At 47.6% G+C, this 26,736-nt stretch overlaps 10 protein-coding genes across 10 annotated transcripts; 5 read left to right on the top strand and 5 right to left on the bottom strand.

Annotated features, from left to right (window-relative positions):
* Positions 1-303: 303 nt before the first annotated feature.
* On the top strand, positions 304-6,476 carry CNBH0910 (hypothetical protein; the record flags this gene model as incomplete). Its single annotated transcript, XM_768952.1, has 33 exons — positions 304-415; positions 469-780; positions 835-957; positions 1,010-1,077; positions 1,136-1,352; positions 1,401-1,480; positions 1,529-1,612; positions 1,656-1,913; positions 1,962-2,127; positions 2,188-2,275; positions 2,332-2,479; positions 2,530-2,640; positions 2,693-2,776; positions 2,824-2,867; positions 2,915-2,934; positions 2,970-3,054; positions 3,100-3,211; positions 3,256-3,358; positions 3,414-3,424; positions 3,476-3,549; positions 3,597-3,633; positions 3,691-3,758; positions 3,805-4,112; positions 4,160-4,201; positions 4,245-4,368; positions 4,422-4,696; positions 4,737-4,835; positions 4,884-5,081; positions 5,128-5,199; positions 5,241-5,357; positions 5,417-5,515; positions 5,567-6,346; positions 6,409-6,476. The coding sequence occupies 33 exons, from the start codon at positions 304-306 to the stop codon at positions 6,474-6,476; spliced, it is 4,587 nt and encodes a 1,528-aa protein (XP_774045.1).
* Positions 6,477-6,572: 96 nt separating this feature from the next.
* CNBH0900 (hypothetical protein) lies at positions 6,573-8,583 on the bottom strand (the record flags this gene model as incomplete). Its single annotated transcript, XM_768951.1, has 8 exons — positions 6,573-6,600; positions 6,652-6,753; positions 6,812-7,057; positions 7,106-7,172; positions 7,224-7,236; positions 7,293-7,323; positions 7,372-7,978; positions 8,037-8,583. 8 exons carry the CDS (start codon positions 8,581-8,583, stop codon positions 6,573-6,575), a joined length of 1,641 nt encoding a protein of 546 aa, XP_774044.1.
* A 198-nt stretch (positions 8,584-8,781) lies between these two features.
* On the top strand, positions 8,782-9,580 carry CNBH0890 (hypothetical protein; the record flags this gene model as incomplete). The annotated part of the gene is made up of 4 exons (XM_768950.1): positions 8,782-9,005; positions 9,060-9,140; positions 9,203-9,305; positions 9,365-9,580. The coding sequence occupies 4 exons, from the start codon at positions 8,782-8,784 to the stop codon at positions 9,578-9,580; spliced, it is 624 nt and encodes a 207-aa protein (XP_774043.1).
* A 2,622-nt stretch (positions 9,581-12,202) lies between these two features.
* Positions 12,203-13,661, top strand: CNBH0880 (hypothetical protein; the record flags this gene model as incomplete). The annotated part of the gene is made up of 6 exons (XM_768949.1): positions 12,203-12,241; positions 12,291-12,407; positions 12,463-12,684; positions 12,734-12,949; positions 13,001-13,569; positions 13,619-13,661. 6 exons carry the CDS (start codon positions 12,203-12,205, stop codon positions 13,659-13,661), a joined length of 1,206 nt encoding a protein of 401 aa, XP_774042.1.
* A 92-nt stretch (positions 13,662-13,753) lies between these two features.
* Positions 13,754-16,111, bottom strand: CNBH0870 (hypothetical protein; the record flags this gene model as incomplete). The annotated part of the gene is made up of 5 exons (XM_768948.1): positions 13,754-13,882; positions 13,936-14,460; positions 14,516-14,775; positions 14,830-15,327; positions 15,382-16,111. The coding sequence occupies 5 exons, from the start codon at positions 16,109-16,111 to the stop codon at positions 13,754-13,756; spliced, it is 2,142 nt and encodes a 713-aa protein (XP_774041.1).
* Positions 16,112-16,594: 483 nt separating this feature from the next.
* CNBH0860 (hypothetical protein) lies at positions 16,595-18,561 on the bottom strand (the record flags this gene model as incomplete). Its single annotated transcript, XM_768947.1, has 9 exons — positions 16,595-16,618; positions 16,675-17,232; positions 17,282-17,375; positions 17,424-17,537; positions 17,596-17,808; positions 17,875-17,967; positions 18,018-18,229; positions 18,305-18,466; positions 18,529-18,561. 9 exons carry the CDS (start codon positions 18,559-18,561, stop codon positions 16,595-16,597), a joined length of 1,503 nt encoding a protein of 500 aa, XP_774040.1.
* Positions 18,562-19,159: 598 nt separating this feature from the next.
* CNBH0850 (hypothetical protein) lies at positions 19,160-20,505 on the top strand (the record flags this gene model as incomplete). Its single annotated transcript, XM_768946.1, has 6 exons — positions 19,160-19,208; positions 19,262-19,363; positions 19,412-19,851; positions 19,903-19,983; positions 20,042-20,118; positions 20,175-20,505. The coding sequence occupies 6 exons, from the start codon at positions 19,160-19,162 to the stop codon at positions 20,503-20,505; spliced, it is 1,080 nt and encodes a 359-aa protein (XP_774039.1).
* Positions 20,506-20,886: 381 nt separating this feature from the next.
* On the bottom strand, positions 20,887-22,650 carry CNBH0840 (hypothetical protein; the record flags this gene model as incomplete). The annotated part of the gene is made up of 7 exons (XM_768945.1): positions 20,887-21,150; positions 21,209-21,394; positions 21,448-21,614; positions 21,663-21,915; positions 21,968-22,038; positions 22,097-22,400; positions 22,465-22,650. 7 exons carry the CDS (start codon positions 22,648-22,650, stop codon positions 20,887-20,889), a joined length of 1,431 nt encoding a protein of 476 aa, XP_774038.1.
* A 655-nt stretch (positions 22,651-23,305) lies between these two features.
* CNBH0830 (hypothetical protein) lies at positions 23,306-24,218 on the top strand (the record flags this gene model as incomplete). Its single annotated transcript, XM_768944.1, has 3 exons — positions 23,306-23,321; positions 23,465-23,989; positions 24,049-24,218. 3 exons carry the CDS (start codon positions 23,306-23,308, stop codon positions 24,216-24,218), a joined length of 711 nt encoding a protein of 236 aa, XP_774037.1.
* Positions 24,219-24,703: 485 nt separating this feature from the next.
* On the bottom strand, positions 24,704-26,487 carry CNBH0820 (hypothetical protein; the record flags this gene model as incomplete). The annotated part of the gene is made up of 5 exons (XM_768943.1): positions 24,704-24,966; positions 25,030-25,119; positions 25,175-25,714; positions 25,770-26,147; positions 26,208-26,487. The coding sequence occupies 5 exons, from the start codon at positions 26,485-26,487 to the stop codon at positions 24,704-24,706; spliced, it is 1,551 nt and encodes a 516-aa protein (XP_774036.1).
* Positions 26,488-26,736: the final 249 nt, after the last annotated feature.

The following is a 26,736-nucleotide window of genomic DNA, read 5'->3' as shown; positions in this document are numbered from 1 at the left end:
ACATTCGTGCCTCTGGATTTAAGTCTATCAGTAACCCGTGCAGGTGCATTCAAAGATGATGATAACAATCCGTCCAGGTTACGTGTGCAGAACGTGTCAATAGAGGCGGTCCGAGCCCGGCTTGTCGTTTTTGCTCCTTCATTCGTTGCTTCCTTCCTCACGCCTGAAGTTAAATGTCCTCTTTCATCTATCTTCACACAAGTACTCATATATTCGCCACCTCTCAGCCCTAGTAGAGATAAAGCTTCATAGCTGGGACAAATACTACTCATCCAGCGCCTCCAATCTGCGTCTTCTGTCGCGATGGATTTCGAAGAAGATCAGCCACTGTGGGATGGATCGTGTCAAGAGGAAGAAGACGTCTACTTTGGAAAATTTGGTTACGCAGAGGGATACGAGTCTCCGTATCACCCTAGTAAGCCCATTGTCTGCGTTGTCCTTGCGAAAGCATTTGACCATGAGCGACAGATAATTCTCCAACACCAAGATACGACATTGGTCTTTCTTCCAGGTCACTCAATCCTGGACAAAATCTAACCGGCTTTTCAGCATCCCAATTCAATCCCTCAAGGCCTACTCCATTCCCGCTGATCTCAGACTCTCATTCGCTCCTCACCGATCTGGCCCTTAACCGAAGTACAAGGCAATTCACTCCCGAAAACTCACTTGCCCGTGACCATTCAGCTATTTTGCAACGGCAGCAAAGCGAAAATTATGGAGACGAAATTTGGGAAGATGAGGAGTTTGTGGAAGCAGTCAATGAGAGCTTTAATCACGAGAGTGCGTTTCAGATTGAAATGATGGCGAAGACATCTCATCGGCCATTACCTTTAGTTGATAATGCGAAGGAGTATGATCCTGTAATCACTGCAGAGACCATCAGAAGTCGAGAAGAATTGAGGAACAAGGCAGTCTTCAACAAGAATGGTAAACCTCTCGTACCATTGTCAAGACTTCGTGAGTTGTGTCTTCTGTTTGTAGACAGCATGTTCTCAAAAAGGAATTACAGCTATAGACCAGCGCAAGTTATTCAAATTTCCCTGTTTCAATAACGTCCAGAGCGAAGTATTTGACGATGTAAGCTTTTACAATAAATCAAACCGATGCTTTTGATGCTAATAAGGCGAAATACAAGGTATATCAAAGTGATGAGAATCTGGTTGTCTCGGCACCCACTGGTTCCGGAAAAACAACAATCTTCGAACTCGCGTTCCTCCACAACTTATCATTTAGAACCCCCGACGACTCGCTCAAGCCTTTAGCGGTATATATCGCCCCCACTAAGGCTCTTTGCAATGAAAAGGCCAAGGACTGGCAGGAGCGGCTAAGTCAAGCTCTTCCGGATGTGATATGTGAGTCATCAAATTTGTAATGAAAAGCACTACTGATGGGAGAACTAGGTAACGAAATAACTGGTGACTATGGCAATACATCCACAATCTATAACTCTATCAGGACCGCGGATCTGATGGTAACTACAGTGTGTACTTTGCCGACTGGGATGGTTGCAAGCTCTGATTATCCACAGCCAGAGAAATTCGACTCTATGACGCGTCGATCCAGAAATTTGGAGAATATGTCTCAACGTCTGCGATTAATTATGATTGATGAGGTGAGAACCATTATTGAGCGTCTAATTTCTAACCGACGCGCAGGTCCACATCTTGCGCGAAAGCCGGGGTGCCACCTTGGAAGTTGTCATATCTCGTCTGAAAGGACTTGGTAGGGGCATACGCTTTGTAGCGCTCAGCGCAACAGTGCCAAATATCGATGACATCGCTCGTTGGCTAGGACCGACCAGAAATGAATATGGCCAACTTTCAAGAGGGGTTCTTGTCGGAAGGGAAGTGATCAGCGCAAAGGAAAAGAGGGCACCGGCAGTCGACGATATGCCCATGGCCAAAGTCTATAAGGTTGATAATTATCATCTGATGCTAGTCGTAAACTAACGAGCTCAGTAGTTCGGAGAGGAATACCGGCCTGTACCTCTTCAACGTGAAACTTACGGCATCGAGTCCACCGGAAATGATTGGGCGCTCGCCAATAGACTTGATAAAGAGCTCTTCCCTATACTTTTGAGGCACGCAGCTGGCCAACCCGTCCTGGTTTTCTGTCCTACACGCAAGTGTAAGTGGCAGTGAGAGCATGTATGCTTCCTCCTACATAGGCAAACTGATAAGTATGCAGCATGTCAAGCGACAGCAGAGTCAATATTTCAGTCCTATGAAGAAGCTCGGGCAAAGGGCTTAAAGTTGCCGTGGCAACACCCACCAGGGTAAGATCGTTTCTTTTATGAAGGATTGCTCTTGATAACTGATGCTTTCCCGAAAGCGTCCGACTTGAATTGCAAGATAAGAAATTAACTGAATTGTCCACCTGTGGCATTGCTGTGCATCACGCCGGTTTAGACTATGGTGATCGAAGAGCTATTGAAGATGGTTTCCGCGACGGTAAGCTTCATATGATCGCGTCTACCTCTGTACGTATCTGCAATGTTACACCAACAGCAGGTTTGGCTTACGAATGTAGACGTTGGCCGTGGGTGTGAATCTACCGGCGCATACTGTAGTCATCAAAGGCGTGATGGCTTGGCAGGGTGCATCGTCTGGATTCCAAGAATACTCAGACATTGACATTCAGGTTAGGAGATCAAAAAGGTGTGAAGGAAATGGAACTCACGTCAACTATGTAGCAAATGGTGGGAAGGGCTGGCCGTCCCCAGTATGACACCTCAGGTGTTGTGGTGGTCATGTGTGAGCGCTCTAAAGTGCGGAAGGTGAGCAATACGTTCAGTAAGTCAGTGTGACCCTAATGCGCTCATAGTATCAATCGATGTTAAATTCTCAAACAGTCCTCGAAAGCTGTCTGTAAGTATTCCATCACGTCCGCGAGGATAACTGACAGTACCTTTTAGACATGAAAATCTTACCGAATGTGGGATTATTTTCACTGGATCCCTTGATCACTAGCTGATTCTTTGAGATCAGATATCAACAGCGAAATTGGCCAAGGAACTATTAGGTCTGTCTCATCAGCCCAGGAATGGCTCAGAAAGTAGGTAACATTCGCTTGGATGCAGCCTATAACGACCATTTTTAGTTCGTTCTTCCATATTCGCATCCAGCAAAACCCTAAACATTATGCTCTGTCCGATGCAAAAGATAAGCCTGTTGAAGGTGCTTGGGAAGAATGGCTCGACCATTACGTCGAGGTAAGGAGACTATAGAAGAACTCCATTATGCTCATCATTTACAGAAAGCCCTTATCAATCTTGAAAAGGATGGCTTTATTGAACGAGCCGATGACGATACACTCATCCCTACAGAAACGGGCAAGATCATGAGCAGCAGTATGATTTGTATGTCGCTTAACAATTAGTATACAATTCCGTCAACTAATTGAACCTTACTCAGCATACGGCACCGTAAGCGATAGGAGGTACTGCATCATGAGGATTGCTAATACTCAATATCAGATGTGCTCGATCAAGGCAATGTCTCCTGGATCGACCGTACAAGACCTGTTAGAGATTTTGGCTGGATCCACAGAGTAAGTGAATCATGTCATTGATTTCGAGATTTTCTGAAACTTTGCAGGTTCCAAGACTTGCGAATCAGGCAAGGAGAGAGTGGTGTATGTTATGTTGTCCATTGTCGAAACCCTAAATGCTAATGATAATGATTGCTTCAGTTTTTAAACAAGCTTCGGATCAATGAAGAGATCCGTTTCCCCCTCGCAGAAGCTGTGAAGAGCTATGCGTAAGCTATCCAAAGGTTTCTTTAAAACGTCCCTGACAGTAATCAGCGATAAAGTCTTTCTTTTACTTCAAGTGACTTTCGGAAATATCATCCTTGAGGACATTGCCAAGAAGACAGAACTCACATCACCAATTCAAACTCTTATGGCCATCTACAACCATGCCCCTCGCATTGTCAAAGGTAATGAAACGCATTCTCGTTGTCCAGTATTAACATCGAAGGAAGCTATAGTACAGTTCACTTTGAATCGTGAATACGGTATAGCTGCGCGCTCGGCCTTAGAACTCCATCGAGTAGTTGTGGGTAAAGCTTGGGAAGACTTGCCCACCATTTTCCGTCAGATCCCTAGCATTGGTATGTTCTTGTGGCGAATCAATAGATCATCGACTGACTAAGTGCAGGCCCAAAGTCCATTCGAGTCCTAGGACAAAACGGCATCACAAGTGAGCAGCTACGACATCTTGGACTATGCTCACGCGCACTCAGATTTTGATCAGCTTCTTGACGTGGAATCAGAGAAGATACAGTTATGGTTGAATAGAGGGCATGATTTCGCTCGCGCAATCCATGAACAAGCTCGAAGAATGCCACGATTCCATGTAACCATGGAGTAAGTGAATCATCAGTGACGGAGGAAAGTACTATCAGCTAAACCCCGTTCAGGGAGGAAAACATGGATTACGATGGAACTTATAATGTTCTCAACCTGCGCGTGAACATAACCCCCAAGGCTAAGGTCATTGCGACAGAATCTAGAGGCAAACGTGGCGGCTTTATAACGCAGTATAATCTCTCGACTTTGTTCTTAAACCAGAGTGGAGGATTCATCGGCTACCGGAGATTAGAGCTGAAGAAACTAATAAAGAACAAGGACAATAGCTTCATCATAGCAGTTACGCTGAGCAAGCGCTGTGATAGTGTTGTTGCGATAGTCGGGGGTGGGTACAGAATGTAGAGGAGTCTTCTACTGATACCTAGTCGATGAGGTCGCTGGTTGCTCGACAGTAATTCACTACAATACAAACTTGGATGACTCAGTATATCCCGAAGATTTGGAGGATGATGAAAATGTAGAGGGTAAGAATTGGACATTTTATCTCACGTGTCGTGACTGACACGACATAGAACCACCTTCACAGAGAACGCTTGTTGAGCCTACTCCAGAGCTGGAAGAGGAATTGCTTCCCAACGGCAATGTTAAATGTCATCACTCATGCAAGGACAAGCTAGCATGCCAGCACGTTTGCTGTAAAAGTGGGGTACCTCCAAGGAAACGGAACAAGGCAGGTGCAAGAGCTTCGGGAAGAAGTAATGTCAGAACGGGTAAGGAAGCTGCGGAACACTTTTCCAAACTCATGGAATTCTGTAGCCGCTGACCGTATTCGGGAGACACAATACTGCGTGGAATCACCCAGAGAAGAATTAAGACCAGTAGGGAAAGGTAAGAAGTTGAGAAAGTACTGAGCTGATAATTAATGACAGCCGTTCGAAGGATACGACAAGGTTCTCAGATGAGTCGATCCCCGTCCCCTGCTTCAAATGTACAAGCTGCCAATCATAAAGCAGCGATTGTTTCAGAGATGCAACCGAACACAAGAGGTAAGTACGGCTATCCTCGGTTGCTCTAACCAGCGTAGCCGTTGAACGTGTACGTGAAGCGCGTATCGTCCGTGGTCCATTATCTTCTACAGTTGCAATTGAGCCCAGATCGAGAAGCACCACGCCAATCGTACCGCCTAGAGCAGTCAAGAATGAGAGTAAGTCATTCTATTTATTAAACTTAAGGACTTCGCTGACGAAATTCGAAGACATTGCGAGTGGACAGATAAAAGAACCATTATTCCTGCCAGGATCAGACGACGATTACAACGCGAGGCACCATGAGAATGATCCTTCACGGAAAGCTATCGCTCGCTCCAAAGCAATGAGTGGTTCGACATCAAGGTATTTTGATCAACCCAAGACATCCGGCAAGGCCAAAAATGCACTTTCTCGCAAGCCTCCAACAATGCCAGTTACGTCTTCTGCCTCTCACCCTTCCATCCTGGATTTATTGCCAGGACAAGCTACAATCAAGAATAACAGCGATGCCAATTCTCACGATTTAGGACCTATCCACGGCAACTTCTCTGATGATGGCTATGAAACAGTGCGGGAGAGCCCCGAGATGAAACATTCAAGGGTTTTCCCGCACTCTAAACCATCTATCGACTGGTATACAGAAGAGATCGTGCAGGACGATCCCGAAAAATCCACGGAGGCCAATAAATCGCACGTTGTAACCAACGCGCAGGCACCTGAAAATTGGGAATTCAATATTGAAGAGATGTTTGCAGACATCAGCGGATCCCCATCTTCTCCAAAACAGCTAGAAGAGGAGCCAAAGTCAGTTCTCAATATAAATCCTAGCCCTTCGCTCAAGCGGCCAGCACGACTCATCATTGGCGGTTTCGGACGTCCATCGATAAAACGGCAAAGGCTCCATGAGGACCAGCATTCAAGCAATTATTCGCCTGCCCAACCTTTCGCTCAATCAGATAATCCCGATATCTTACATGCAAATGAGAACGGGCCTACGGCACAAGGACGTGCGTTGTCTATACTTTTCACAAAGCACATTGACTGATGAGCTCCATCGTTTGTACTTTAGCTTCAGCCTCAATGCCGCAGAATGAGATGGATGAATTTGAAGATTGGTACATGGGGGAGGGCGGATAGAAAATGTGGTGGATTGTATCATAGATCTGTGATATATTCAAGCGTTATAAGTACATCTCTCACTCAACATGCAGCATGCGATATGCTCTGGAAAAATTAGAATGGCGGATTGTAGGATCGCACTCTGATGCAAATTAGGCCACCTTCAAGGAACACATCAGAGGATGTTACCTACTTTGAGAAGAAGAACGGCTTCTGATTCTTGAGCGAAAGGGCCAAAGTTTCGCCTGTAGTGAGATTGATGGAACGATATTCAAGAATATCAAGTTTGTTCCACCTGATGCAAGCCAAAAATGTTAGCGGTTCCTGTGATGACCATCAATACTGAGACTCACCTTCCACGACTTGTCTGCCTCAAAGCCAGCTCCATCTCAAACTCATATTTTGGCTTTTCCACCCCAGGCTCTAATAAGTCCGAGATGATAATCCTTGCGGGGCGCTTTTCCCCAGATTTGGATGGAACCCATTCGGAGTCGATTTCGGGATTGTGTATAGCGTCTGAGCGGATGAGTCGCCAGCGGCCGAAGTGTAAACCCTTGCCGCGCAAAGATGGACGGAGAACAGGAACGATTTCGGAGGGGCTTTGAGAGTGATTAGTGGAAATAATGATATGGAGAGATGGTACGTACTGGTCCGTTGTTAAAAAAGAGATTACTGAGCCGTCGGGATAGAAACGCAGGAAGCGATGGTATGTGACTATGATTGATATCAATATACAACTTCTTTATGCGGTTTCCGGCGGCATACTCAGATGGGTGATCTGCGGACATGGTCTGATAAGCACATCACTTATGGCAGTATTTACGAATTACTCACCGCGATCCATTCATCTCCTGCACCAGGTCGACTAAAACAACGCTGTTGGCATCTCGGGGCCACAAATGGACCTACTCACATATAATGACATACAGCAATATAACATCCGTCCATCCTAACCCTTTCTTCTTCGATCAACGTCGTTCGCCATTCGCCCGCGTGCCTTTGCATCAGATCCTTCACTGTGAGCCCTCCTGGAGGGAGTATCGCAGGCTCTCTATAGATCCTGCATGCTAATCTTCTCCAGACATTTGAGCATTGTGTGAGATATCTCGCTCGCCAACATGTAGCGGCGAATCGTTCCACCCAGATGACGTCCAAATGAGCAAGGATAGGATCTATGAGCTCTGCTGGAAGACTTGCAATCGGTATAGGTAAATCCTCGTCTTCTGGCAAAAAGGTAAATTCGTAGGGAGCGATCGGTAATGAGTCCAGTATGGCCGTCAGAGCTGATTTAGATGATGTCTTAGATGAAGCTATTGGTGCAGCGGAAGATTTGACGTAGTCGGGGTGGAGTTGGATATGGCGCTGGAACGAATAAGGCTCCTCTACAGGTGCTGATGGCTGGACAATATCGGCAGAATTGGGAATAGCTGGCAAGGGATTCTCACTCGTCCCTTGTTGTTCCAGGACTTGTTGGGCAGTGGCTTTCGCGACAGAACGAGTGTAGAGTTTATCCACATCATCTACGGCAGCGCTCTCAGCTTAAATCCTTTTGTGTATTCATCCATTACAAAGCCTCACCATCCATCTTGAATGCCCTCCGATAAAGTATCAAGGCTTCATTCAGCTGGCCACTCTGCTCGCTCTCTACAGCCTTGGCGTACGTCTGTACAGCGCGCTCCTTGTCGGTTCTGAACTTTTTCGAATGCGTCTTGCTATGGTTGGCACCTTTGATGATGGCCATTGCTGGAACAGCTTTCGATGGACCAGCTCTAGGGACATCGTCATCGTCTTCGAACGCAGGCAGAGTGTGTGCCATCCGAGAAGTCTTGGGCGATGTCAAGGTGGCGTGACCATTGCTGTCCTCATGCTCCCGTTCCACGCCCTGTCCCTTGCTTTTCCAGATAACGTTCCCAACGTTCACTCCACTCGTGACTCCAGTCTTCTTGGCCTTGAGTTCCTCACGCCACTGGGCTCGAAACCTCTCGAGCTCCTCTTCGTCGTTGATTTGTAATGACGTTGATGTCGGCTCCTGGGACGGGTTCATCTGCAGTTTCTCCATCTCTTCGACTACATCGGGCGTGTTAGGGAACGAAGGTGTGCTGGGAGTGGACACCTGAGTAAACATTTTAATTTGTGTATGCGAATTAAAGATCCAGAGTATGTCGAAAAGAATACATAGATTTGGGGCTGCGGCCGGCGAGAAGCCAGTCTGCCTCCACCGGCGGAGGAGGAGTGAATGCCGCCCGGACACTCAGCCAACGACTCTCGAAACCAACCGTACGTAACTTTTCATTTACATTTTGTTTTCGACTTCCAATTCAAAATGTCACTGGACCACCAGCACCTCCCCTCACCGGCTCCCACCCCTTCAGCCGCTCCCCCGAACCCCGCTGTTGGCCCCGCAATGACCGGCGCTCCGCCTGACCAGGCTGCTATTCGCACAGCCGTGGAGAACCAGCTGTTACAACTATCACAGGATCTATACGAGATGGAGATTAGCGCTGGGCATGTCAAGGAAAACAGAGAGACTGCCGTTGCGGATTATATGTGAGATTTCATGATGAAGTGCTGTCGCTGGGAAGAGGGCTGATCGTTGATTAGGGAAAATATCAACAAAGCTTTCATCAACTTGTCAAATCTGGCTGGTCAAATGACCGACTCGGTACCACATCAGATCATAGAGTACGTGTCGTTTTTGTCGTTTACATTCATAATACGATTGGAAGCTGACAAGAATGGTGCAGAAATGTTGACCGTTACAAAAATCCGCATGTCTACACTCGACAAACCATCACCAGAGCTACAGGAGAAAACCAATATGCTTTAGGAAGAGTCTTGGGTCTGGAAGTCAGTCCTTTCGCGTCGTATAATATGTTTGGGGACATGATTGCTGACGTTAAATAAAGAGTTTTCGACGTCAATTACACGATGCCATCTCCTCTGACTTCCCCGAAATACCACTTCCAGAGCGGCGGCACCAACCTATCAAGTCTTCTCAAGAGGAGGATGCGCCCCAGGAAGGAGGATCGACTATGCCAAATGGCTATTCTGTAAAAATTGAGGATGGTGCTGGTCCGGATGGTCAAAATGGACAGTCCATTGTTAATGGGATGAGCTCATGAGGAGCAATTTAAAAAAAAAACCTCATCGTATCGCAATCAGGGAGCGGACGGAAGAGAGCAGGGAGCAACATGTTTTGCGTGTTCGAACCATTACAGGCCCTTTTATTGTTGTATTGTATGTATGTACATTGGCATGTTTGGCATGTTATACTTGCTTTCGTTACCACTGATCTATGCAGCGTATTTATACGCGCACCTAGACAGAAGCTTTCTAACCGTCATTACGTCCTACAGCACGTAATTCCATCATCTCAATCACTCCGACTAATTCTTCCTTCTATCTTTACCAGGGCAAGCTGATGGTGTTGTTCGCTACTTTGATGTTAAGTGTGAAACAGGGCAAGACGCTGACGGAAAAGATAGCAGAAGAGCGGTCGAGAGAGTTTTTTTCTACATCACTCATGTCGTCAGTTATCACTTCACTTATAAATTAATCAGCACTGGTTTATATTAGACACCTGGCAAGAAAGCTCAATGGATCGATCTCAAAGTGCCATCTGGCCTTCACACGGTACTGAACATGTAGACAACAAAACAACTTTTCCTAGTGACAGCAGAAATCAGCCGCATACCGTGCCTCCTACAACCCATCGTCTGTATTCGACACTTCGATTTATGGCCATCTTGCCCTATCCGCCAACCGAACTTAACCGGGCATCAAACTAGATGCATCTTGGCTCAGTTATTACACCTTCTCCTCTCTTTCCAGCTACACAACTCTGCTGCTGGAAAAATCCATCGTTCGTTCGCTTGTCCTTTTCCGATTGTTCGAGGCTGGACAAGTACGAGATAATGCAATCAGCGTCACAGGAGTTGTATAACGGAAGTCTAGCTAAGCTAAGTTACGTACGTCAGATTCGTAAATTGGCCACCCGGTGTACGAGATGATGGAATGTCGTCAGGATGATCGACGCGGTAGTCTTCATCGACTTCAAAGCTTTACAATTTTAGTCTGTTAGGATAGAAGCCGGGAAACATGATCATTTGAAAATATGCGTTGTCAATGATAGTAGATGTAGTATGATGAATGGAAGTGGTTGCAGCTGTTCATGCGAACGGCCGAATATATATAACAAACACGAAAGCAATTGATTTTAACTTGTTAAGGCTCCTTTCGTAGCACCGCATCGCTAAGTGAACATTCTCATCGTTCGCTATGTCCATTCAAAGTCAATCTCCCCAGCATTCGGCTTACGACAATATGTTCTTCACAGTTCTCAACATTTAATTTTTCCTTATTACTCCGTCTTCTTGTGGGTCACCCCCACTTCATCAGCAATGTCCACCAACTGCTCCTTCTCATCCTCTTCTTTATCCTTTCCTCTCCTGGATTGCCGGACGAGCCATATTTCGCGGATGGAGAGAGTGGTGAATGTAAAGAGGGCACAAATCAGAAGGCAGACTGTGACTGGAGGGGGAATAGAGTTAGTTCGCGTAAGCTGGAGTCAAGTAACTCATGGGTAACAGCTTACTACAGACGGTGATGACGAGCCACTGTTCGAGGCAGATAGAGTCGCCAGAGTTCGATACACCTGGGAGAGTGTCCAGCATTGAGAGAGTGTAAGAGTCTCAGAGAAACTCCATCGCAAAGCTATGATCACGATATCCACCGCACCTTGATTGGAGCTTTGAAGGATGAAAGGGAGGTTTGAAAGGAAGGAAGGTGAGTGAGAACAACTCTCTCAATGAACACCGACAATTTTATTATGCAAACTACTATGCTCCATGCGGCATTAGTGATGCGTTTCATAGAATAATCAGTGACAGAGACTGCCGTTATGGCTTCATCATCAGAACGCCAGTATCCCCAGCCTTCAGCGTTCAAGCCACTAAGCACGAGGCTCTCTTCTTATTTCAAATGGCCCTTTCGCTTGAGCTTTCGTTCCAGCCAACCCTTATAAGCATGCACCATCCCATGCTCATGGTCCACTCGATGTCGTCTCGACCTAATACATATAAATGTGATGCCGACGACAAGCTCTGTGATCATAAGCACTATCGTTACTTCTACAGATGGTGTCAGTATCAAAACTCACCCTTATGGTATCAAAAGTACCTAATCCGAACTCACTAAGGATGGTATCCCATGCTGAAGGTTCGATACAGGTCAAGCCATTGGAATCTGTGTTGATGCCATCTACTGTCTCATCCAGGAGGTCAGACATTGTTCTGGTGCCTCAAAGTTTGTGAGAAGTCGTTCTTTGGCCAGTTGATAGATTATAAATGGCAGAACATTATGGAATCCCGCGGCTTCTCCTACCGAAAAGTCTCATCTCCGTGAAAGGAAGTTAATTGAACGAGGGTACTGTCAAGGGGTGCGCAAAATCTGTTGCCATGATTTTTGTTGTTGTAATGTCCATAAAAGCCTTTACATCTAGCTGATACTGTTGTAATCTCTCGTCGTCTTGTCTGGGTTATTACGGTTATTGATTTATTCAACCATGGATTACGAAAAAGCAACAGATGAGGCGCTCGACTGGGCAAAATTCAGCGGAAGCTGTCGCCTCGGGTCAAATTTATATATCCCCTCATTTAATGTCTTCTTCTCGCCGTCCACCACTTCTTCGTGTTGCTATTTTATCAACGAGTGCATGTATTCGACAACTATTTGAGACATCCAACATGGGCCGATTAGCCGAAGCACAGAGAAGGCTCCTCGAGGTGAGCAAGTTACCGGAGCATATGCGAAATCCTTTCTTACCTTCTGCAGCAAATGATGGGCCCCGAAGCAATGGGTATCCAGGCGGTCAATCTCGACTGGTGGAACGAAAAAGTCTGTAGGAACTTCCTCTTCGGAACATGCCTGCACACCTTGTTTGGTAACACCGTAAGTTACAATGACTTAGGTTAAAGATGTACCGGTCTTATAGAAGCTGTCATAGAAAATGGATCTTGGACCATGCCCCAAGGTTCATTCTGACCGTATCCTCAAACAATTTCGAGAGCATGCCGAAGCGAACCCCAACGATCCCAGGCTATCTGCTTTCAGACAAGAGCACGAAAACAGCCTGTACTCATTTGTGGAGGATTGTGACAGAAGGATAAGGGCGAGTCAGAGAAAGTTGGAAAAGACACCCGAAGAGAACAGAAAGACCGTCGATCTCGTGAGTGGGGTCTGCTGGGCAGCTGAGTTGAAATACTGATAAGGTGTAGATGAGGGAAATTGGAGAAATTGAGCTTTCTATCCAAGGTGGTACGGAGGAAATTGAGGCGCTTGGTGAGGCAGGAAAGGTTGAGGAGTCTATGGAGAAACTTGCCGCCGTCGACGCTCTCAAGGCTATGAAGGCCGAAAAAGAAAAGGATCTTCAGCACCTCAACGAAAACGCTGGTGCAAGTGGTCACCAGAAGCTTCGTGTCTGCGAGACTTGCGTATGTTTGATCCCTTTTCCCCATTGGCTCTCAACTGACAAATGTATAAAGGGTGCCATGTTGAGTGTTCTTGACTCTGACAAACGTCTTGCCGACCACTTCGGTGGTAAGCTCCATTTGGGTTACCACGAGCTCCGTAAAATCCTCAGTGCCTTCTCCGAAGCCCGCATGACCGGTCGGCCCATACCCATCATCCCTCCCAAATCCCCTCGAGCTGACGGGGATGAGCCTTTACCGTTCTCCGCCCCCGCCATCCCTGCCACCGCACCTGCTGCCCCCACTGGCCCTCGTTCTGGGCTAAACCCCCCTATGGGCCCTTCAGGCAACGAGCCGCAAACGCCCCACCACGCTCGTGTTCCTCCTGCTGAAGAGATGCCCGTTGTGGGACATGGCGACAAGGTGAAGCGCGAGGCTGGCGAGCTGGTGGAGGATCTGAAGGAAGAGAGGGCGATGGAAGAAAGGGATAAGGAGAGGGAGAGGTATAGGGAACGAGAGAGAGATAGGGATGATAGACATGACAGAAATAGGTATGACGATAGGGATAGGGACAGGTATAGGGACCGAGACAGGGAGAGGGACAGCAGGTATGGAGGAGACAGAGATAGGAAGAAGAGCTACGAGTAAGTGCTGCATCTGATTGAAGACGGGTTGTGCTAATGGTGGCAACAGCCGCGAGAGATCGAGGTCTCCTGTCAAGCGACGCGTTCTGTAACAAACTCTGGGCCTTGTTGAAGTGGTAAATATGCAGTTTGATCGACTATCGCTACATGTTTCTGGACGGGCCTGCTTGTACAAATGATCAAACTAACTAGAACAACCGCATTGGTAACCAAACATCTCTTTTGCCCCAACTCCGCATAAACGTCTCTGCGCTTCAAGCTCCTCTCGAGACCCCTCACCTTGCCCCCAGTTCTCAAATGGTTTGGTGGCCATCTGTATTTTAAGTCAGCTCAACAGAAGTGGCTCTTGGCACATTGTGTGCTCACCTCAAGAATCTTCCATAACTCTCTTCTTGCAGTTCTAACCCCTTCCTCTACCTTCTGTTTATCCACATCATCCTTACTCTGTGCAGCCTTGTATGGATCCGTAAGAGCTTCTTCCATCTTACCAAGCAATTCCTCTAGGATCCATTGACGAAGCACGAATGTAGGATTCTTCTTTCGCATATTCGCAGCGCGCGCGGGTTCCCAGTCATCGGTAGTACCCCAGGCAAATTTTTCGTCCTCGAGGTTCGCTCTCTTGGCATACATCCCAAACCATTGGACAAAGTCTCCTTCTACCAATTTAAGGGAATCGTCGGAAGCAGACTCGTCAACTGCTGACTTCACCCAGTGTGGAACAAATTCCTTAATATACTTATCTCCGCTTTCTTGACTTGCTTTGGTAGGTGAAAATTCGCAGAGGCCTCTGAAAGCCGTGTGGAAATCAAGATTGTGAAGTTGCAAATAGTTTAAAAAGTCGTATTTGATATCACGCTGATCGAACTGCTGTTTCGTCTTGAGACCGAATCTCTACTCCTTAGTCAGTTTTGTCACCTCGATCTGCGTCCAGTGCTGGCGGACTTGCCTGATACCATCCATTCATCTCAGATTCTTCCTCATACTCTTCAAAGCTCTTTTCCCAGCCCTTCATGACCTCTTTGCCTTTTTCACTCCATTCTCTGATGTCTTCTTTAGTCTTGCCCTCACTCCATCCTTTAGGGATGTCGCCGTGGATTGATTCGTAGCCGAGTAAAGGGGATACAGAGTCGATGAATTTGGACAGTGCGAATTGGACGCGAGATACTTGATTACGATAGGCATACATCCCGGTAGGGTCTGATTGATCTGCAAATCGTTATTAGCGAATAGATAAAAATGCTGCTTTTCTCGAAAACTCACTTGAGATGTGTTTCTGGTCAAATACATCCATGAAAGCATAAGGGCCATAATCAATCGTGATACCCATGAGGGTCACGTTATCGGTGTTGATCACCCCATTCATATAGCCATATACCTGCCATTTGGCGACCATCTCCGCATTTTTCTTGATCACCTCGTCGACCCATGATTTCCACCCTTCTTTGACCTCCATAATCTCCTTCATCCACTCTCCTAGGTCCCTCAGACCTTCAAAATTCCCATTCCCTTCGTCTTCGCCCTCTTCATCCGTTTGGTCATCTACCCAACCGCCACCTCCTACGAAGAACTGCTTCCCACCCGCTGCCGAAGATGGTGGATTGAGCGCCTCGAAATGACCTACTCGAATGAAGGAAGGTGCAACACGGGTCAAAAGAGAGGAAGGGTGAATAGTTCCTTCTCGGAAAACTGGGAGGTACGGGAGGGGAATGGTGAGAAGGGTGAGAGCCCGCGTTGTAGGAATACCGAGCGCAGCAACAGCTAGCCGTCACGCTTAAGCACAACAATATACGATAGTTGGAAAAAAACACATACCTTCACAGCCGAGGAACTCTCTAACGCCGCTTCGTAAATGGGCCAAGCCATCATCAGCTCTTGAGAAGGGTGTACGTCCAGCACCTTTGAGCTGGATCTCCTGCCGACCACCTTGTTCGCTCTCAGTTTCCAGAACCGAAACGGCTCTACCATCTCCTAGTTGACCAGCCCATCCTCCGAATTGATGCCCCGAGTATCTGGTCGCCCATGGGCCGTAAGAATCCGACGCAAGAACTTTGCGTCCAGATAGGACGTCAATGAAGATTTCCCTCGCCGGATCGCCATTGGTAGGTTGTTCACCAGTCTTGCAAATTTCCAGAAGGTCACCAACATCAAGGTGCGGCAAAGAATCCTTTAGAGCTGAAGGCGAAATACCCAATATGACCGGGTCAAGCTTCACCCTTCTCTTCGAACTCTTCACGTCCAGTCCATTCTCTGCACCCTGTTCGAGCACCTCACAGGGCTCCCAGCTTTTCATAATATCCTCCGCATCGATTTTCTCGCCTTTCTCTACGTTAATACCCAAATCTTCAGCTTCCTCTTTACTGACTCGAATAGGCCACGGAGCCCACATGGGATTTACTCGAGCCCATATTCCGGGAGTAGAACTTTTGAAGATTGTGGAGCGGCGTTGGGCGGATGGCTGCGAGGAGAGGGGAAGCTGGGGTACAGAAGACTGTAGGGTTCTGGCTGCAAATGGCAGCTGATGCAGAGGCTTTGAAGAGGTCATCCAGACTTTCTATTTCTAAGATAGTACAATCGCTTTGGAAATAAAAGAACAAAGATACAGCTGAACTTTCGATACAGGCCGACGGACGTACAAGGAATCATCGGCACCGGAAAGCCACAAACAGATAGCCGAGGGGGTGACATTATGTAATCTTACAAAAGGAGGAGGGAAGCGAGGAGGGGGCTTGTGTAGAGCCTGGCGCCGTCGCGAAGAAGCGCCCTGTCTTCGTGAGCCACCTCCGCTCGCACTTGGGGTCCTTCTTCCCCGACCAGCCTCGAAAGGGAAAATAAGAAAGGAAAGAAAAAAACCCCAGAGTCATAATACCCAGGATTCCCTCCTTTGTTGTTCATCACTAAACTGCTTGCAACCATGTCCATCAGTACGCTTACCAAAACAGCACTCATTTGGTAGAAACTCAAGTGCAATGTCATGTGGTAAGCCCAGAATACTTTGGCATAATGCATATATAATAAGAACCCAAAACTACAGACCTCCGATGGTGATGAGCTAATAAACGGTGTTAATTACGGTACCATCAAGTAGGGAAGGTACAGGAAACTCACCTTCTCCACCATGAACTCGTCAATGCCAGAAGGGCCGCCTTCCCTTCCAAACCCACTTTGCTTCACGCCACCGAAAGGTACACATGCTTGCGCGATAGCACCAGTGTTGACAGCAACCATCCCAACCTCCAACTTCTCTGCAACTCGGTGTGTCCTAGCAAGGTCCTTGGTGAAGAAGTACGCGGCAAGGCCGACCTCACTGCTGTTGGCTCTCTCGACAACATCGTCCTCATCGTCAAACTTGAATAGAGGTGCAAGGGGGCCGAAAGTTTCTTCGTTTGAGACGGCACATTGTCGAGGTACATCAACGAGGACTGTGGGTTCGTAGAAGCATGACCCTTCGCCCTTATCGATTCGCTTTCCTCCAACAAGAACCTTTGCACCAAGACCAACTGCGTCTTGCACATGTCGCTCGACTTTTTCCACACCTCGTTGTGAGACAAGGGGACCAATAGTAACACCTTCCTCGATACCGTTGCCGACTTTGAACGCTTTGACTCGCTCGACCAACCGCCTTGCAAAGTCATCGTAGATCTTGGAATGGACAAATATACGGTTCTAAAGAGAGCGTAAACATAGTACGCTGGATTCAATGGTAGTCACTCACAGCGCAGATACATGTCTGCCCAGCGGCACGGAACTTGGATAAAATGACGCCATTGACTGCCAAGTCGAGGTCGGCATCGTCAAATATGATGAACCTGACGTTTATTAGAAGCGGTCCGAGTCATTCCTGTGAGGGTGCTCACGCTGCGTTTCCCCCCAATTCAAACGACAGCTTCTTGAGCGTCCCGCTACTTTGCTTCATGAGGAGACGACCGACAGGAGTTGATCCGGTAAATGAAATTTTGGAGACCTTGACGCTGCATCACAATCAGCTACAGTGCATCGGGCCATCTGAGGCCAAGATTTATCACTCACTTCTCACAGAGCTCAAGACCCGCAGCCATTTCTCTCTGCCCTTTGTCCATGGTCACAACGTTAACGACACCAGGGGGGATACCAACACGCTCGCAAAGGACACACATGGCGAGAGCGGATAAGGGAGTTTCGGCGGGAGCTTTGATGACGACGGTACAACCTGCAGCGAGAGCAGGAGCCATTTTACGGGTGATCATGGCATTGGGGAAATTCCTGTACCATGAAGCAATGAGTATGTGGATTTTGAGGTAGAAAGGATCGGTCACATCGGTCACTCACCAGGGGGTGATCAAGCCACAGACGCCGATCGGTTGCTTGATAACAGTGTTGCGTGTCCCAGGGAAAGGACTGGGGATGGTCTGGCCGTAGGTTCTATAATCCTGTTAGTGCAGTCACTGTACAGACCTTAATTTATGACGTACCTCAGTGCTTCAGCGGCATTCCAAGTCAAGAAGGAAGCTCCATAAGAAATCTCTACTCGACTCTCGGCCAAAGGCTTTCCGTTCTCCGTACAAAGAATGATAGCCAGATCCTCGCTGTGCTCCTCCATCTCCTTGAACAGCTTTAACAAGTAGTTCTGTCTTTGGTAAGCGGTGAGAGCGGCCCACGCTGGAAAAGCAGCTTTGGCGGCATTCTAGATTGAAAAAAGAAAGCGTCAGAGATGTTATTGATGTCATTTTTTATGTGGTCGCAGCAGACATGAACTTACGATAGCCTCGGCGACCTGAGAGCGTGGCATATGAGGCATGTCGGCAAGTTTGGCGCCAGTCGCAGGGTTATACAAGGGAAAAGTAGCCCCATCAGAAGCAGATACCCATTCGCCATTGATGTACCCCTTCTGCTTGAAATGGGAAGCATCTGAGAGCAAGGACTTGGGTAAAGGACAAATGTGAGCTGCGTTCGATAGGTCACGCACGGTCTAGCTACACTCACGGCAAGGTCTTTAGTTTGAGTAAGGCTCGGCATTGTGTTGAAGATAATCTTCCTGTCAGATGAGAGAGAGGAACTGAGAAATCGATGATGTTTGAGTGAGCTCTTATGATGTATACAACAGCAAAGGGTCCTTGCCTTTCACATATCACTATACATTCAGAAGTTCCCATGTCCGTTTGCAGCCGGCCTTCCGAAGCGAAAATAGACCGAACATGTTTTGCCGACGGCAAATTAATCGCTAATACTGTACCAAGTGATATCGGCTATTGGGAAAGTCCGCCGACGGGCACGTGACCTGGACTCAACAACAACAACAAGGCCGGGCCGTGTGCGTCACAGTCTCGCTCGCCTCCGTCGCCCCTGCTCTTCCGCGAACTACCGACGCTTTCTCCACTCCGGATCAAGCTCAAGATCTGGCTCGATAAGACTGTCAACTGCTCCAAGCGAGCGCAGGCCGATCAAGTTGCCGACAGCTGATGTAAGAAAGGACACGTTTGTCAAGCAGCGTGTCAAGCAGCTCCTACAAGAGATGAACAGCAAGTTCACAAGCTTTTCAATGTCCCCCTCGCTATCTTTCTGCAATTTAATTCCTTAGTCTCGCTGAAAACTAGCACCATCTGTTTCTTTCAAGATGCCTAGCAACTCTCGACAACACAACATTGCTGTCATTCCCGGCGATGGTGAGCATTCTTGCAATTACGCGCATTACTTTCTAGCTGACTTCTTGGGGTAGGCATCGGAATAGAAGTTACAGCATCCACTTTAAAGGTCCTTAGGGCTGTCCAGAAGAAAGTAGGAGGCTTCGAGCTCTCTTTCGATGAACTCGATTATGGAAGTGAGTATAACTCTTGTTTCTAAATAGCCATAGCTTACAGTTTGTCAGGCGCCCGATATAAGGCTCAGGGCTCCTATACCCCGGCGGGATGGCTTGATCACCTTCGAAAGTCTGATGCCATCTTCTTTGGTGCGGTCGGTGACCCAGACGTTCCGGATCACATCTCTCTATGGGAGCTTATCTTGCCCATGCGGCAGACTTTCCAACAATACGTCAATATCCGACCGTCCTCTATCCTCCCCGGTATCCCTTCACGTATAGTAGGCACTAAGCCTGGGGATCTCGATTGGATTATTGTCCGTGAGAACACCGAGGGTGAATATGCAGGACAAGGAGGTAGAACGCACGTCGGCACGGAATGGGAAGTGGCGACGGAGTTGGCAGTGTTCACCAGGAAAGGTGTCGAAAGAGTTATGCGTTTCGCTTTCGAGACTGCTCAAAGTAGACCGAAGAAGTTGTTGACGGTAGTTTCCAAGAGCAATGCCCAAGTAAGTATATTAATATTAAATAATGAAATGCCTTGCTAATCTTTGGTTTAGCGTTATGGATTGCTTTTGTGGGACGAGGTTGCGGAAATTGTGTCAAAGGACTTCCCAGATGTCAAATGGGATAAGATGCTGGTAAGTGTAATTTTACTAATCAAAAGGAGAAAATGCAAGGATTCTAATCATTCTGAAGGTCGACGCCATGACTGTAAGGATGGTTGCCAAGCCCACCAGTCTCGATACTATAGTTACTACAAACTTGCACGGAGAGTGAGTGTTGCCCCATAGTGGGTGATCTTACGACCAGCCATTAACACCACCCTTAGCATCTTGTCTGACCTGGCTGCCGGACTTTCTGGATCTATCGGTATTGCCCATTCTGCCTCTCTTGATCCCACTCGCACTTCACCTTCTCTGTTCGAACCTGTTCACGGTGCTGCATTCGATATCATGGGAAAGGATCTCGCCAATCCCATCGCTGCAATCATGTCCGCTGCTGAAATGCTGAGATGGTTGGGAGAAAATGAGGCGGCAGACTTGGTAGAAAAGGCGTGTAAGCAGAGCATCGCGGATGGCCAGACAACAGGTGATTTGGGAGGGAAATTGAAGACAAGTCAGGTTACAGAGGCCGTTTGTAAGATTCTGGAGACCCTCTAAACTATAACCATGCATTCTTTCGCCTTTGACTCCCTCGAATAGGTCGACATCCTATCTGAAGTTCCTCTGAATAAGTCCCAGCGTAAAACCACCAATGTCCCACAACCGTGCTTGTCATTCCAACCGTGTTAGTAACAGATTATTTTTTCTTGAGGTAAATTTATGTATCATGTCATTTATCTTTTGTCCTGGAAAGATTATTGAATTCTATCACATTCTCCATACTTTCTTTTGAGCCGCCAGACTGTAATGATGGCGTTGTAGCGCTGTAGTTAAGTAGGATTATAAAGAACAGATACCATCATCATTACCATTGAAAAGTCTCCATACATGAGGTAACCGAAATCAGACTACAATTTATAAACACTTGTTGAACTTCTATTAGTTTCCCTCGATGACACTAGCAACCTCCTTCACAGATTCCTTAATAATCTTTAAAGCCTCATCCACTTCCTCTTCACTCAGAACCAAAGCAGGGATCAATCGCAGGACAGGGTAGATACTTGTAGTGAGGACGAGCAATCCTCTGTCGTAACAAGCGTCTTGGACGAGCTTGTTAAGGTTACCAGGAAGAGAAATATCGCCGCGGTTATGGGATGAAGTGAGTTTAGAGTTAGGGTCTTTGAACTCGATGGCAATCATGAGCTGTGGGAAACAATTCTGTCAGTACATGGCATGAATCATCGTTGACAGGTTTACATACACCCTTGCCTCGAACCTCCTCTATCATCCAGCCACCATTGGCCTCGTCTTCCTGGATCTCGCGGAGGCCCTTGAAAAGCTGCTCGGATCGAGCTTGGACGTTGCCAAGGATATCATGAGTACGCATGTATCGAGTAGTGGCGAGAGCAGCAGCACATGCGACCACGTTACCTGAGTAAGTGCCCCCCTATACCAAAAGTCAGTCAGGCCATAAAGGAATAAAAACGGTCTGTGACTTACCAAAGAACCAGGAGCCATAACGTCCATGATCTCCTTTCTGGTAACGATACCAGAGATAGGCATTCCGTTGGCGAAACCTTTGGCGTAGACCATGATGTCGGGTGTGACACCAGTGTGCTCGATGGCGAAAGTCTTTCCTGTACGTCCGAAACCTGTTTGAATCTCGTCTTTGCTTCTGGTCAGCTTTTTGCATACCCATTTCTTAGTGTACTCACCAATCACGAGCATGATACCATACTTGTCACAGAGCTTTCGTAAGTGCTTAACATAAGCGGTAGGCGCAGGAATGTATCCACCCTCGCCGATGACAGGCTCAAGGAAGATGGCAGCAGTGTCTTCGGGAGCAGTCTGCTGTTGAAGCAAGTTTTCGATGCCCAAAATGGCTTGTTCAGTGAGGACTTCCTCAGGAGTGTCTTTGGGAAGACCCATTGCGTGCCAATAAGGGAAAGGAGTGGTGTAGACGCATGGCTGTGAGGCTGTTAGCTTACGGAAAAACTCGTCTAATCGTATCACCACTCACCATCAAAGGTCCAGTGCCCCTAAAGAAAGAAGTCTTGGATCGAGTCAAGGCCGCAGCGCCAGAAGTTCGCCCTAAGAAGGCCAATGTCAGCATATTACCCTTTGACATAGTACCCGGTGTATAACTCACCATGGTAACCACCCTGCATTACCACAATGTTGTTCCTCTTCGTCTTGGTCCTGGAGACCTTTATGGCGGCCTCAATTGCCTCAGATCCAGAATTCCAGAAGAAGAAGCTGTCCAAGCTTGGGTCAGGCATCATAGTCAGCAATGACTCGACCAATTGCACGTATGGCTCGGAGAGACCGATAGCGCATTGGACATGAATGATGGATTGTGCTTGGGAGATAATGGCAGCCGTAACGTCGGGATGAGCATGGCCCAGGGAAGTGACTCCAATACCAGAGGTGAAGTCGAGGAGTTTTTGGTTTTCCTGATCAAGACAATCCTCCGGTCAGCCTTGTTTTTTGGAGTTAAGTGCGAGGAATGGAACTTGCGGTTGTCAGGACTCGAAGACCTTTGCCCTCTTTGAAAACATGGTCTCGGAGTCTACCAAGTCCCTTGGTGATGTGCTTGTCAGCGAGAGCCTGAAGGCCCTCGGTAGAGGTGGTTAACGGAAGAGGCTTTGATGCCGAAGGGAGGGGAGCGATGTGAGAAGAAACAGCAGGCTCGAAGGAAGGCATTACGATTATGGTCGAGTGAATAACTCGGATAGAGTGCAGAAGATAAGAATGTGGTTGATTCTTCTGGAGAAAGGAAGTACGTTAATTTATGGGCTTTAAAGCTATACATAGCAAGTATGCACGGCCTGCGGCCACAGTGAGTCGAAAATGCCGGGCAACCTCGCTCGGCTGGCCTAAACATGCACGCGAATTGGTCACGCATGCAGCGCTTAACATCCCAATCAGCAGATTGGTCGCCTGCTAATGTGAATTCGTGCACGACCTCTGCAGCGACTAGCGAAGCGAATCATAACCCATCAAGAATCTCGTTATCTCCTTATCAAGCGTCGGCAAGGGTGCTGCAAGTTGGAAGAATTACTTTTTTCGGCAACTAGTTGACAAGCGGCGGATCGGTAATTACCTATCGGGGCTTGGCCTGCGCCTCGGTCTATTGACCGGGGAATCCGACGCTACTTTATCTGTCACCTGCTGAGTCGTTTTGTGGAGATTATCCCGGCTGCTATCTACTATCTCCCACACCTATTTGAAGACGGACATGGGCCCTTACTTTCCACAATCCCCACAACAACACGCGCATTCGATCACATCTTCAGTTTCTACCATCAAATAAACCTTCTACTATATACCTGTTGCCCCTTATACATAATCTATCGTCATGCCTTCTGTTGTTTGTGAGTGGTTACGAGACCTCAGCTGAGCTTGAGCACCGGCTGAAGGTTTTCTTTTTATCCACAGTCGACGTCGTGGGAACATGTTGTATGTTTTGGAAGCCTCCATCCTCTATCTGTTCTAGGCTGATGATCGTCCCCTTCAGTCTCTTACGATAACGGTGCCGAAGCTCTCCAGGCTCGTCTCGGTCCCAAACTAGCCAAATATGGCATTCCCTCCAAGCTCCTTTTCTACTCCTGGGTCTGCTCCACTGAGCGTGACTATTCATACCTCTCCCAGATCAAACAATACAAGGCTTTCTTCGCCATCCTTTCCAACACTCTCACACGCGTTCTCTTCCAAGCCGGTGTCCCCGTTGAAGCTCTTGACGACTTTTTCACGGCCGACGACGTCGACTACATCATGAACGAATATAAGAAGCTCAAGGCCAGACCGGGATTGGCGGAGATGATGCAAACTTTGAGGGATGGGGGTTTTGAGGTCTGGTGTTGTTCCGATGCCAATGTCGATCGAGTCAAGGGCTACTTTGACAATGCTGGTGTCGAGATGCCCCTTGACCACATTCTCTCAGCAGACATGGTCAAGGCTGGTAAGCCTGAGGCTGCTGTTTACAAGTTTGCTCGGGAAAAGGCTGGCTCCGATCAACCGGGAGAAGTTTCTGTCTTTGCTGGTAAATATTCTTTTTCTTGCTTCGAATCGATGCGTGCAAAGCTGACTAAGTTACAATAGCTTCTCATGCTTGGGACTGTGCTGCTGCCAAGGCTGCTGGTTTCCTCACTGCCTACACCACTACTTACGAGTACGATGAATGCGAGGTTATTTTCGGCAAGTCTGATTTGGTTGCCCCTGATCTTGTCTCCTTAGGCAAGGGTATCGTTGAGAAGTGGGGTAAGAAGTAGAATTAAAATAGTTGTAAATTGATAACAACAGTGCTTAATGTTGGTTCCGATAATATTTCCTTTTGGCATATGCATGGGCTTAGATACTGGTACATCTATGCTGAATACAACATGGGTGATATTAAAGCTCACATGCCATAATTACATTATGATTTCTTGTTCTTTGTACATACTCTCTTTTGGTCGGCCTAACCACTACTTGACATGCTCATCATCTTTAGAGACCCTTGGGAGTATGGAGACCTTCGGTGTGGACCTTACACTGACTTTTTCAGGTTGACATTTGGAATCTTTTAATAAATATTGTGCAACATCAGCTTAGCTCAAGTTATATTCCCAACCAGTTCGCTTTTCCATCTAACAGCTACATCTCACGACGAGGAAGGTTTACATGATAACTGGAAAGAACCTACAATCTTACAACTAAACGAAAGTACCTGAGAAGAGTCTACGCATATAACTGTATCATTCTAGTACTAAATTCTTTACAACTTTGCATCCCCCATCTTCGCCGCCAAAATCGCTTCGTCGGCCTGATTGGTGGTATCCAATTTTGCCTTATCCCTTTGACCCATAGCTGCCTTAATCAAGTTTATCTTGGACTCAAATCTTTCCTTGGTCAACCAATATGGTTGGGGAAGAGCATCTTGGAAGGCCTTGTTAGCGTCAGGTGTCGTGGTGCCGTTCGAAAGGTAAGAGAAAGCCAGAGAGGAGAGAGCGGCGGTGCAACCAGGTATACGAGGCATACCTAAGAAACAGAAGCTCATCAGCAGCTGTAAATTCGCTACGAGTTGCTATGATCAAGGCTCACCATGTCCTGTGAACCCGGCACAAATAAAGACTCCTGGCTTGTTAGGGACTTCACCGACATAGGGAAGGAGATCGCTTGAGTAGCCCAAGACTAAGGGACACTTCGTCAGCTGAGGACCATGGTGGTTTACAATTGATGTACTCACTTCCAGACCAGACTCTATCAACGTTACCGTGCTTATTACCATTCCAACCCACAAAGTACTTTTTCATAAAGCCTTCAAAGTACTTTTGAGCTCCAGGCATGTGCTCATTATCGTTCTTATTATCATACCACTGATCTATATTGCTCAAGAAGCAACCCTTGGCTCCGCCAAGAATGAGACTCCTATCTCCACTACCAGGAATCCTACCCCTACCCTGTCGGGGGATCATATAGTCTACCTCCCCAGGGCCATGTCGGAAGCCAAAGGTGTATTTGATAGGTCCCGGAATAGACCCGTGGGAGTGGGAAGGAGCGGGGGTAATGGAGCATGCGGTACCACGGACAGGGAAGATGAGAGATTTGAATTCGGGAAGGAAGCCAGAAGTATAGGCGTTGGTGGCTACCACGACAGAAGTGGTCGTGATAGATCCGCGGGGGGTGGTGACCACCCATTGACTGGGTTGGGAGGGGGATCGTTCAAGAGATAGAGCGGGCGTATGGGTTTGAAAGTTGAGACCACGGCTTAGGCCAATGTGTGTTACTGTATCTTTTGTCAGGCTCCATTTTTACGCACAGGCAAGGAGGATATGGCTTACAAGCCGAAGCAAGTTTGTAAGGCCAGAGGTGACCGGCAGGGTAGCTCGCGCCCCAATACCCTCCTCGCACACCTGTAAGCGCCTCAAGTTCTTTAGGATCTTCTACCACTCTCAAGTCGTGTTTGGCCATATCCTCACCCCAAGCAGCCTTTCTCGCCTCGTAATCCTTCTTGCCTGCCTCAGCGTCTTCCTTCCTGAAGCAAACGTCAAAAGCTCTGGTGACGTGCATGTCACAATCAATATCTTCCTTCTTGACGATCGCAGCGTACTGTTGAAGAGCAGCGGCTTCAAATGTGAGAAGCTGGTTTGCGATTTTCGGTCCATGTTTTGCTGCCTCTGCGCGGTAGCCGAAAATAGTCATAGGCTTACAGTGACCGCCTACAAGTAACAAGCTATCAGCTATAATCTGCTGTCATAAAAAGACTAATCACGACTCACCGTTCCTCGCTGTAGCCCCACCACAAAATTCGTCTGCCTCAAGCATAACGATCTTGATGTCCCTCCCAGCTTTTCGGGCATTTTCGTACACATGATAGCTCATCATGGCTCCAGTGAGGCCACTTCCAACGATGACAACGTCGGCAGACCTTGGGAGCTCAGGTGTAGTGTGGGCATTCTGCAGAAGAGGGTCCCGTTCAGAAAGCCAGAACGACTCTGTACGGTTCTGGACAGGGAGTAGACGATCTTCTTGGTTGGGATAGGTGGGAGATACGGTCATTGTGATGCGTATGGGAGAGTGATCAGGTTCAGGCTCGACAAAGTCAGGAGGTAAGATGAGGAATGTTAAACAGGATAGTCGATTGCTTTCTGTTTTGACTGTTCTCAACCGTCGGCTCCTTCAGACGTTCGGGCCGACCTTCGGAAAGAGCGTCGGACGATGAAGAGTCGATGATCAACCCGGACAACATGCGTACGTTCGCGTGAAATTCCTTCCACTGAAGAAGCTTATCATATCGCCTGACCTGTG

The sequence above is a fragment of the Cryptococcus neoformans genome, chromosome 8 (assembly GCF_000149385.1).
Source record: "Cryptococcus neoformans var. neoformans B-3501A chromosome 8, whole genome shotgun sequence".
Classification (NCBI taxonomy): Eukaryota; Fungi; Basidiomycota; class Tremellomycetes; order Tremellales; family Cryptococcaceae; genus Cryptococcus; species Cryptococcus deneoformans.
This window is presented reverse-complemented; position numbering and strand designations above follow the sequence as displayed.